The 12,603-nt window shown below is 39.9% G+C and overlaps 1 protein-coding gene across 8 annotated transcripts in view; it reads right to left on the reverse strand.

The window, feature by feature from the left end:
- The window catches only part of pxylp1 (2-phosphoxylose phosphatase 1), a 221,004-nt gene that overhangs the window by 20,424 nt on the left and 187,977 nt on the right, over positions 1 to 12,603 (reverse strand). For all 8 annotated transcript variants that reach the window (XM_059947812.1, XM_059947859.1, XM_059947837.1 and 5 more), the window contains one exon: positions 9,217 to 9,343. In XM_059947812.1, the coding sequence (XP_059803795.1) occupies positions 9,217 to 9,343 (127 nt within the window). The remainder of the gene's footprint in view (positions 1 to 9,216; positions 9,344 to 12,603) is intronic.

A 12,603-nucleotide genomic window follows, 5' to 3' on the forward strand; every position in this document is an offset into this window, starting at 1 on the left:
AGGAGTGGATAGACCAAAAGAAACAAGGGTGATATCACAGTAAGTTGCAAACAAGATTAACTGGTCAATGGAGCAGAAAGAGAATGGAAAATTGGAACAAAAGCAATGACATAAGCCAATTAAAGAATGAAAATACAGCCAGATGATGATACAGATACAGCAGAGATGTGGAACATATCCAAGTAGATATATCCTAGCTGTGCTAATGGAGAGAGTAAAACTGAGCCAATCTCACAGACTGATGCTTTGGAACAGAAGTGGCAAGATCTGATACAAGTATTTTTTTTAAATCATACCAGGGGCTACATTTGTTTCATGAAAGCTTAAGAGAATGACTGTTTCCCCAGAGGCAGAAAATATATGAACTTTTTTAGTATGTGATTTCCAAGGAAGCCAAGTTGTATGTTCATTCAATTATTTTAAATGCTAGTATCAAGCCAGGAATTCCGAAAGTAAACTTTGTCAATCTTCTGAAAAACTTATTGACAATAAACAATTCTTCTTTTTCTGAAATAAATTAAAACCACCCTCAGAGGCACAAAACATTTCTTTCTTGTAATACATATCCAAAAGAAAATTGCCTCCCTCTCAAATTTCTGTATCAGATTTACTTCAATCAAGCAGTGCCAGTGATCTGACCACATCTTGTTTTCTGTCAGAGGAGTTGACATGGCAACCTTATTCTTCCACGGTGCATGATCCAGGAATGTGAGATACTGATGATCCAAGGTTACCTTCTATGTTCCAAAATATCACCATTAGGATTTTAAATGTATCAAAAGGTTTCCAAATTATGTATAGACACAAATAACATTAATGATTTTTCAAATCTTGCCTATCTTTCCCTCACACATGCGTGCGCGCGCGCACACACACACAATTTATTCTGTCCTTTCCCCTTATATTATCTTTAACTTTCAAAGTTTGAGTTTAATTTCCATCCACCCATAAACAGGTATATAGCCAAACGCCACCAACTCTGAGCCAATACTGAGGAAAGGTCAGAAATCTGGAATTTTAACTCTCTCGCTTTCACTAGCTGCAACCCAACATACTGTGAAGAATTTTCTCTCATTTATGGCATCTGCAGTATTTCATATATGCAGCGGGAATGAACAACTAGCTATAACCATAAAAGCTATGAAGGGAAATCTGCCCAGAGCAAAGAAACAAAAGTCTTTGAAATGACACAGAAGAATTTAGCTTTGAGAAAGAGAATAATCAGTAACATGAACAGAATAAATAGATCTTAAGCAATTTTAATTTGGTCATGGTCAAATGATACAAATCTATTTAATTATGCTTTATTATTGAGTGTTCTTTATTTATATAGGGTCAGAGTTAAACAACGCAGTCCATGCTAATCAAGATACATATCTAAATCTGTGTTTGGCCACTGTCCATTTAAACTTCTCCTGGCCACATACCTGTCTGAATGCCTTTCAAATGTTGTAACCATACCCACCTCTGCCACTTGCTCTGCAGCTTGTTCCATATACCAACCACATCCTGTGTGGAAAAACCTGCTCTCAGATTCCCTTTATATCTTTCCCCTTTCACCTTAGACCTATGCCCTCTAGTTCTAGACACCCTCTTTACTTGGAAAAAGACCGTGACTGCATGGGTGAGATTAAAATTGACACAAACATGAAGTCAACAGATGAGTGCACATTTCCAGATCATCTATGATTGATGGCATAGCACTTTAAATTTAGCTGATAACTGCTATGTAAATTGCCAGCCACAAGGGATTCTGCAGAAGATCGAAATCTTGAGCAACACACACAAAATGCTGGAGCAACTCAGCCTGTCAAGCAGCACTGAGAAGGATCTCAGCCCAAAATGTTAACTGTTCATTTCCCTCCATAGATGATAAAACAATGGAAGTAGATAATTATAAATGACCTGGAGTTCATTCTGGGCACCAGACGAGGGTCACTTGGATTAAAAGAAAACTTGAAATGCTGAAAGAACACTCAGCAAGTTACACAACATCCATAAAAGATAGAAACATTTAACATTTCAGGTCAATTAATATTAATTCTACAGTACTCCCCAAGAGAGCACTCTAAGTATTTCACTTCTTTTGTTTTCATTTCAGATTTCAAGCATCCTCATCATTTTGGCTTTGCCTTCCAAATCAGGTTTAATTATACTGGTATATGTCATGAAATGTGATATTTTGTACCAGTACATTGCAGTATATAATTTAAAAACTATATATACATATATATATATACACACACACAAACTTTAAATTTAAAAATAGCAAAAAGAGCGCAAATAAGATAGTGTACATGGATTCATCATCCACTCAGAAATCTGATGGCAATGGGGAAGATGCTGTTCCTAAAACATTGTTGTTGTGTACTTAGTACATAATAAACTCAAACCCAATCTCAGAAGCAGTATGCAGGACAAAGAGCTCGACAAGTTGAGGGCTCCTCAAACAAGGAGGTTCGATGTTTCACTCCTGGACAAGCAGTCCTGCCGAAGAACTACAGAGGTGATCGAAAGTGGGTACTCGGAAAGATTAAGGACAAAACTGGACAACTCTCCTTCACAGTGGAGATTGTGCCAGATATCATCTGGAGATGACACTTTGATCAGTTGAGGCAATTGTCCAGAGAATGTGTCCAGAGCTGTCAGAGGCACTTCCTGCAGTCCCAGAGTCAACTCCTGCAACCACCAGGGAGGAGGGCCCAGAAGCTGAGATTGTTTCAACCTCACCTGAGAAGCAGAGTGATCCCCCTTGTCAGGAAAGATATTATCCCACAAAAGTAAGAAATCCTACACAGTGATTACATCTTTGGGCCTGAATGAGACAATTTGAAATTACTATGCTGTGGATATCTGTATAGTAGTATATAGTGCATACAAGTTTCAGATGCATTCTATATTGAGTTGGAGTTTATAGCTAATCAAGTAGGAGTGTTGTGCATGCCTCAACACGTGATACACCTGCATCTTGGCTTAGAAGTAAAAAATCCATGTTAGACTCGCCTTCCTGGCTCTCTGTTTTCCTTTCAATTAATTGAATGTTATGGTGTTACAGATCATAACAGTTGAGTGTGTGTCTTCAGGCTCCTGTACCCCCTTGAAGGCAGTAATGAGAAGAGGGCATATCCTAGATGATGGGGGTCCTTAATGATGGATGCCTCCTTTTTGAGGGATTGGCTTTTGAAGGTGTCCTCGATGCTGGGAGGCTGGTGCCCATGAAGGAGCTGGCTGAGTATGTAACTTTCTACAGCTTTTTCTGATCCTGAGCAGAGCCCTGACCATACCAGATGATGATGCAGCCAGTTAGAATGCTCTCCATGGTACATCTGTTGAAATTTGCAAAGGTCTTTGGTGACATATCAAGTTTCCTTGAATTCCTAATGAAATATAGCCATTGTCTTGCATTCTTCACAATGTACATTAGTATGTTGGACCCAGAATAGATCTTCAGAGATGTTGACACCCAGGAATTTGAAATTGCTCACTCTTTCCACTGCTGATCCTTTGATGATGACTGGTATGCATTTCCTTGATTTGCCCATCCAAAAACCCACAATCACATCCTTGGCCTTAATCAAGCTTGTTTTTGTGACACCACTTAAGTGCAAGCTTGTTTGTGGTAGTAACACCACTCAACCAGCTGATCTAGCTCACTCCTGTACACCTCCTCATCACCATGTAATATTCTGCCAACAATAGTTGTGTCATCAGCAGATTTATAGATAGCATTTGAGCTATGTCTAGTCACACGGCTGAGGGCTATGCACACATCATTGAAGCTTACCAGCGCTGATTGTCAGCGAGGAAGATGTGTTATTTCCAGTCTACACTGACTGTGGTCTCCCAATGAGGAAGTCAAGGATCCCATTATAGAGGTCCAAGTTTTGGAAATTGGTGATTAGCACTGAGAGTATGATAGTGTTATACACTGAACTGTAATCAATAAAACAAAAACTGATGTAGCTATTGCTGTTGTCCAGGTGATCTAAGGCTGAGTGGAGAACCAGTGAGATTGCATCTGCTGTAGACATATTGTGGCGATAGGCAAATTACAGTGGGCCCTGGCCCTTACTTAGGCAGGATTTGATTCTGGCCATGATCAACCTTTTAAAGGACTTCATCACAATAGATGTGAGTGCAACTGCTCACTCTGCTCTTCTTAGGCAGTGGTATAATTGTCACTGTCTTGAAGCAGGTCAAAACCTCCAATTGCTGCAGTGTGAAACTGAGGATGTCCCTGAACACTCCTTCCAGTTGGTTGGCACAGGTTATCACTGCCCTAATTGGTACACTATCAGTGCCTGACACCTTGTGAGGATTCACCCTCATGAAAGATGTTCTGAGGTTGGCTTCCAGGACAGAGATCATAGGGCTAATAATGCTACAGGGATTTTCACAGGTTTTGTTTTATTCTCCCTTTGAAAGCAAACATAATAAGATGAATAAACTCTTCTTGGGCTTCCAGCTGAGTACAGTTATTGATTATAAACGACATCTCGATGACAAACTCTGCCACCTTCTTCAGAGATGATGCCTGGACATGCCTTCGGTAGTTATCCAATCAGGTTTCCACTCTCTCACCATGTTTACAAGTGAATTCTAGTTCTTACTTAGAGCAAGACCTTCGTCTTTGTTAAATGTCTTGTCATCCAGTTCTATTTCAATGGTTTCTTTCACCAGGTGGTCTCAAAAGTCATTGGCGTGGCATCAAGGAGCACAGGAGGTGTATGCATTTGGGTTATCCAGAGATATTGACAGAAGCAGAACACTGCATTTGCAATGGCCATAGGATTGACTTTGTTATCACAAGACTATTGAGCCGTGCCAATGGCTTTTGGGACCATCTGGTAAAGGAAGTATTTGAAATAAAACTAGAGGAAAAGATTTTTAATAAAGACTAAGGTCTTGCTCTAAGTAAGAATTGGAATTCGATTATTATAAACAAGATGGAAAAGCAGAAACCTGATTGGAAGAGGACTAACCAATCAGAAGGGACAGATGACAGGAATATAAATATGACTGGACTAGAAGTGCTCGGGCATTATCCCTGAAGAAGATGGCAGAGTTTGTCATCGATACATTGGTTATAATCGATACCTGTACTCGGCTGGAAGCTAAAGAAGATTTATGGGTCATATACGCCAGGAAAGCACTAGATCCTTTTTCAATCATAAAAGGTGTTTAGCTCATCAGGGATTGAAGCATGACAGCCATTTATGATAGTAAGTTTTGTCTTGTAGGAAATAATGGCCTGCAAACCCTGCCAGAGCTGCATCCAATTTTGTCTCTAGCTTCAGTTGGAATCTATAGCCTTCTATAGATCGTATCTGGATTTCTAGCATAGTTCTGGATCATCGGTCCTGAATGCCACAGATCTAGCCCTGACCAGACTATGAATTTCTTAGTTCATCCACGGCCATTGGTTTGGGTATGCCCAGTAAGTTCTCAAAGGCACGCACTCATCTACTCACATCTTCATAAAGTCAGTGACAAGTAAGGTGTAGCCATTCAGATTCAAAGATGAAACCCTGAATATTCCTCAGTCCACCAACTCAAAGCAGTCCTGCAAGCACTCCTCTGCCTCCCTTGACCTTCTTGATCCTCACCACTGGTACTATGGTCTTTAGTCTCTGCTCATACACCAGGAGTTGAAGTACAGCCAGGTGACTGGACTTTCTAAAGTGCACACCTGGAATGGCATGGAAAACGTTCTTGATGGTGGGATAACAGTGGTTTTGGCTCCTCTTGTTCCATGGGTGAGATGTAGGTGATTGTTGTTCAGACATTTCTTCAAGGTGGCCTGGTTGAAATCCTCCAGAATGATAGAGAAGACATGAGGGTGTGGTGTTTTGTGCCTGCTGATCAGGGTGCACAGCTCCTCCAGTGTTGGCCTGATGTTAACCTGAGGTGAAATATACATCACTACCAGAATGGTGGTGGAAAACTCTGTAAATAGATGGAATTTTACTGCTAGATGTTCCAGCTTGGGTGAGCAGGACTGAGACAGAACCGACACATCTGTGCACCACAATGAGTTAATCATGAATCATACTTCAGGCATTTAAAAAGACCTGACTGTTAAACTTACGATGAATGGTGAAGCCATCACTCTGTAACGCTGCAGTCGAAATGGTGGGAGCATTTCGTGAAGCAAAGTACACAGCAGTCCTTGATTTCCCTCTGGTACTACAATCTTCTCTGAGGTCTTCATTTTTATTTTTCCAAGACTGTACATTTGCCAGGTGGATCGTTGGAAGTGGAGATCTGAGGCCTCTGCGTTTCCATCATACCTGCAGCCCAGCACACCTTTCACATTTCCACTTACCTAAAGGGGAACTGCACTCATGACCTGAGTCTACTGTCCAGCATCTGCCAATTTTGAAGATCGATGATTCTTTAAATGTCTTAAAACAATGCTGCTTACTCAAAAACCCATGGCTGTGACTGAATTTCCGCTGTAGTAGACTTAAATGGGAATATTTGATGATTCCGTTTGAAGTTGCGCTCCCAGAGTCACCCATTATTGCATCATCTTAATGTATCTGTTACATTCGGATAAGCTAGCACAAAAAATACATTGAAGATTTGTGGAATAGGGTTAAATGAACCTTTGTTCACTGGAGTTTGAATTTATAAAGAGAGATTGTCAAGTTTTTTCAGTCAGTTAACCTAAGTCTCCTTCTTCTTCGGTTGTCCATCGAAATCCAATGACAACATCCACTCCTTTAACGGCGAGATCTTTGATGACTGTACAGTCCTATCCTGGACCCACAAGCTCTATTGCAGGTGGGACATGTATATGTGGTAGTGGTGGTAGTGATGGCAACCATGGCTGCATTTCTCCTGGCTCTCTTCTGCTGTCTTCTGGTTGTTCTTTCCATCTCCAGAATACGAACCCCATCCCTACACAGCTGTCGCCAAGTGTTACAGTCAGCAGCAACATCCTCCAGGTCCTCAGGTCTGATCTTGCACTTCCTTAAAGCATTCTTCATAGCATATAGTTTATTCCTAGCATAGAGTTTATAAGGGACACAAGCAATTAAAAACCAGACTGATAGATTTTGCAACAAATACCTCAAGGAACATGAAGGAAATGGAAGAGAGTAGAAAACCCAATCAGAGATGCCGACAGGATTAGGAGATAGAAGAAAACAAAGATGGGGAGGGAAGGGGAGAGTGGAGGGAGATAAAAAGGAACAGTAAAAGATGTTTTAATTTAAAAGTAATTCTTCAACATCAATAATCTTTGGAATACAAACATAAAGCAGCCTCAGTTATTTATTCCAATTTCAAACATTATCTCAATTGCATAATTTTAATGAGCATTTACTGCTGATTTAATGTAACATAATTGAACTGCCTTCAGTCTTTAATGTATCAATTAACTATGCCTGATGCCCTAGCCCATGGAATCCAGAATACAGTGGTAAATTTGATCCAAAACTAGCTGAGCAACAGAAAGCAAAAAGTAATACTGTATAATATGCAGCATAAATCTAAGGAGTGCAGTTTGCAGATGCGACAACAGTAATCCCTGGGGCTGACAAAAAATAGAGGAAAGCTTTTGACCGGAGGGGCGGGAGGAATAACACTGGAGCAGTCAATTGGGTAGAACAATTTCAAATGGAATTTAATGCAAAAAAAATGAAATGTCCAACAAAACAAGGATTCATACAATGAACTGGAGGACACAAGGTGTGAGGCATCAGACAAGGAGACAGTAAGATATATAGCATAATGCAGCAGGTACCTTTACATGCAATTCATCACAACAAAAAGACTGAAAAGCTCCCTGTTTCTAAGCTGGATATCAAAGAGCTGAAGAAATCTTATTGAACAAAATGAAATTAAAGATATGCTTGAAAAGAGGGAGCTTGAAGTGATGCCAAAGAGGACAAATCAATAAGGTGGTTAATAAGGGATACGGAATACTTTCCTGATATAGCCAAGTAATAAAATATAAGAACAGTTAGGTCACCACTTGGGTACCACATACAGATCAGTCCGTCAGTCTACAGGACAGATCCATTTACACTGGAGTCAGTGTAGAGAAAATATAGAAAATAGGTGTTGTTACCTGGTTTAAAATTTTTAGCTAAACTAAAAGATTCAAGAGGTGGGACTTGTTTTCTTTACAGCAAAAGAAACCAAGAAGAGTCGTAACTGAGATCCGTAAAATTATGAAGAACCTAGACAGGATTAGGAGGGACTCATTTCTTTCAGCAAAAGGGTCAACAACCTGGGGTCAAAAAGTAAAAGGAATTAGTAGGAGGTCTTGTTCCAGAGGATAGTAAGGGTCAGAACTCCTTGCCTGAAAGAGTATGAGAGGCAGAAACCCTCATCACATTTAAAGGGTTTCTAGAATGTGTACTGGAAGAGCCATGGACAGTGCTAAAAGATGCCATTGAGTGGGAAAGCTCTTTTCTCAGCATTGCTGGTGATAGGTTTTGTTGTCATAACCAACAAAACTTGATCCTTATTTCCCAGATTTCCACAATTTGCACATTAGCTGTTTGTACTGCCTCATCTCTAAGACCTAAATCAGCCAGTCTGCTTCATATCACTGAATTAGAAACAGTTTTTAGAGCATTTTTATATTATCCAGTCTCAAAAAAGATGACAACATTACATCTTCCTTTTACAGATCTCCCAAGACTGGCCATCCCATCTTTTTTACATTGTTTATTGGCCAATTTCTCACACTCCAATTTCTCAAATTTTCATTATCCATTCATTCCATGGGTTTATGTGTTGACCTTGCTTCATCTTCAGGATTAACTAGACAGCTGGTTAAGGTGATGGACATACACACTTCCTGTAGGTGCCAGTTTGACTGGTATATTTTTGGCAACATCATTGGTAGTTATCATGGTCATTTAATATTTAATACCAACAGTTTCCCATGACATTGCATCTCACTGCTATGTGCTGTTCACAGCAGCTGTATGTTGGCAATAAACCTGAAGGAAAAGCAGAGACAGACCATTCCAAAAATGGTAAAAAAAAAGTTTTATATATTTTGTAATCCCCAACAGGGAACCTGATGCCACTCCACAATTTGTCATGCAGCATCGATCAAAAATTTGTGCTAAACATTATGTAGAGGACACAGATAAAATTAAGTTCATATATTTTAATAGTTCTGAATACATTTCCTCCCTCACTATCATCAGTTCAATCTAATATTAAATGAAAATAGTCTGTAAATAAACTTACCTGCCAGGGATCAATGTACAGTCAATGGCAGGTGCTTTCGTTTTTGGAATAGCATAGAGAGGATATCTGTCACCATGGCGAATCATCACATGAACTGACATCAATCTGTAGTCTGGAGGTGCATGGCCTGAGGATGCAGGAACAAATCAACGATTAATAATTGGTATTTCCAACAGATTAAAGGTATTTATTTTAGAGAAACTGCACTCAGTGGTTTCTTTATTAGGTATATCTGGTCGTTAATGAAAATATTTAATCAGACAGTCATATGGCAGCAACTCAGTGAACACAGACATGGTCAGGAGGTTCAGTTGTTGTTCAGACCAAACATCAGAAAGGGGAAGAAATAAGATTTAAGTGACTCAGACCGTGGTATGAATATTGGTGCCATACAGGGTGGATTGAGTACCTCCGAAACTGCTGACCTCCTGCAATTTTCAAGCACAATAGTCTTTAGAATTTTCAGAGAATGGTGTGAGAAACAAAAAAAAAACAATCCAGTGAGTGGCAGTTCTGAGAGAAAAAATGTCTTATTAATGAGAGAGGTCGGGGTACGGACAGACTGGTTCAAGAATACAGAAAGGCAATAGTAACTCAAGTAACCACATGTTAAATCAGTGGTGTGCAGAAGAGCATCTCTGAATGCACACGTCGAACCTTGAAGTGGATGGGCTGCAGCTGCAGAAGACCACGGACATATAATCAGTGGCTGCTTTATTAGTTGCGGGAGGTACTTAATAAAGTGGCCATTGAGTGTATATTCAATGTACTTGGTAAAGGTATAAGACTTTAAAACAGACCTTACTGTAGGATGTTTCAATTATGATTTACCAGACCAGCCAACACTATCACCAACCACTAGCTGCCTTTGTTACATTGAGCCATTGAAAAAACAAACATCCAATTCTGGAAAGCTGTAATTTGCTCACCTATTTAAAGTATGAGAAGAGGTATTGATTAACAATCTTGAAGATAAAATTTATTCAAAGGTTTATTCAGGCATTTTCTCTGGAACTTTGGAAGTTCCACTCCTTTCCATTAGCCAAACTCTGCATTTCTCACTTCAAGCAGAACTTCATTCAGAAAGCCAAAGTAAATCACGGTGAGACTACTTGAAGTTTCTCCTCTGAGGTGTAAGAGTATATACAGCCATGCTGTTCTGAAATACTGCCAGGAGGCATTAGGAAGCTGAGGAGTGTGAGATAAGTCAAGCACCCAACAATGGGAGGTCCCAGCAAAACAGAGTGTCTTTGAATTTTTGCTTTTTCTTTTCACCATTGATCTGTTAATGTTGGTGAACTTTATGTTAATGTTGTAAACACTGGTTTACATAAGTCTACTACTTCTGCTTGTCCAAGTTAGAAGATCAGCTTAAGAATTCTTTAAAAGCAGGTTTTATGTAGCTTAGTGCAGTGGTCCCCAACCTCCGGGCTCTATGCAATCGGCAATGGCCTCTGTTCTAGGCCGAAATTTACGTGCTGCGTGGCACCTAATTAATTAGCTTGTTTATTTTGGCTTTTTTCTTAAAGATGTGCTGGGTGCATGCTGGTTACTGCTGCACCCCTGCGTGCTTTGCGGTCCGGTATTGGTCTGCGGCCCAGAGGTTGGGGACCACTGCCTTAGTGCTTCCGGGTGGTCAGGGATTCTTAAAACCACTAGGAAATGCTAATAGTTGAGTAAATCCCTTCTCATTCTTGGGGTCATTCTTGCAAATTTCTTCTGGGCCCTACAAAGCCAGCACATCCTTTCTTAGATATGGGCCCCACACTGCCCACAATATTCCAAATGCAGTCTCACTAATGCCTTATTAATCCCCACCAGCATATCCTTGTTTTTCTGTTCTAGTCCTCTCAAAACGAATGCCAATATTCCATTAGACTTCATTACTACTGACTCAACCTGCCAGTTAATCCTTAGAGAATTCTGCGCGGGGGTTCCCAGGACCGATTGCACCTCTGATTTCTGGATTTCCTCCCCATTTAGAAAATATTCACACCTTTATTCCTTTTATCAAAGTGCATGATTATACACTTCCCTATACAATATTCTATCTTCCACTTCTTAGCCAATTCTCCAAATGTGTATTTCAGATGTATTTGCTAGGGGATGATTTAGCAACTGCTGCACGACAGCAGATGCAAAAACATCCTCTAGCAATTATGTCTGGAACTCAGCTTATCAAATCAAAACTAACACTCAGAAAGTAAGTTGTAAGCCAGCCTTTAGTTAACACTTACAGACTTCTCACTACAAGTGTTATAAAGGTGTTGCACAGATCAAAACCTTTCCATCAAAAGTTCATGGGAGATTTCAAGATTAAGTTTAAATTGCCTCAAAAATGTAAAATAACCTTCTTCCACAGTTTAAAAAAATCAAACAGTGAATAGTCCCCAAATATACTAACACTATTTGTTTTTTTTCAATTTATATATGTGGCTTTCTCATTTTTTAAATAAAGGATTCTTTATTTTTCTTATTCATAGTAATACACCATACAAGTCAGGAGTGTGATGCCATGCTCTTTTCTTGCCTGGTTAAGTTCAGTTTCAACAACACACCAGAGGCCTGGCACCATATAGGACATAGTAGCCTACTTGTTAGGCATCATACCTGCAGTCATTCACTCACTGATTCACAGTCGTGGCCTTTTGTGTGATCTACAGGTTGCACTGCTGCAAGTCACTAAGGCTCCTTAGACAGCACTTTCCAAACCCATGACCTCCACCAGCAAGAAGGAGAAGGACATTAAAAGCATGGGAACACCACCTCTTGAAAGTTGCTCCTAAGCCATACATCACTCTGATTTCAAAATATATCACTGTTCCTTCAGTGTTGCTGGGTCAAAATTCTGGACTTCTCTCTCCAAGCAACACACACAAAATGGTGGAGGAACTCAATAGGTCAGGCAGCATCTATGGAAAGGAATCAAAATACAACATTTCAGACTGAGGCCCTTCATTGACTGGAAAGGGAGGAGGAAAATTTCCCAATAAAAAGGTGGAAGAGAAGGAGGACAAGCTAGGTGAAGAAGGTGGGGTTTGGGCCGAAGTAAAAAACTGAGAGGTGTTAACTGGAAAAGACAAAGGGCTGGAGAAGAAGGAATCTAGGGATATTGACACCTCAAGGACTGCAGCAGTTCAAAAGGTCGCTCACCATCACCTTCTCAAGGACAACTAGGGCGAGGTAATTAAATGTTGGCTCAGGCTGCATCCACTCATGTCCTTCAAATGAATATATTAAATATATTATAACTGCACATCATTCCCAAATCAGCTGTAAAGTAATTTTCTCAATACCAAGTTAAATATAATCCAGATCTATTGAAAAACTGCAGTATATATTGAAGAATATAATAAAGTATATGCAGTATATAGTAAAGATTGTCTT

Source organism: Hypanus sabinus, chromosome 2 (assembly GCF_030144855.1).
Source record: "Hypanus sabinus isolate sHypSab1 chromosome 2, sHypSab1.hap1, whole genome shotgun sequence".
NCBI classification, from domain to species: domain Eukaryota; kingdom Metazoa; phylum Chordata; class Chondrichthyes; order Myliobatiformes; family Dasyatidae; genus Hypanus; species Hypanus sabinus.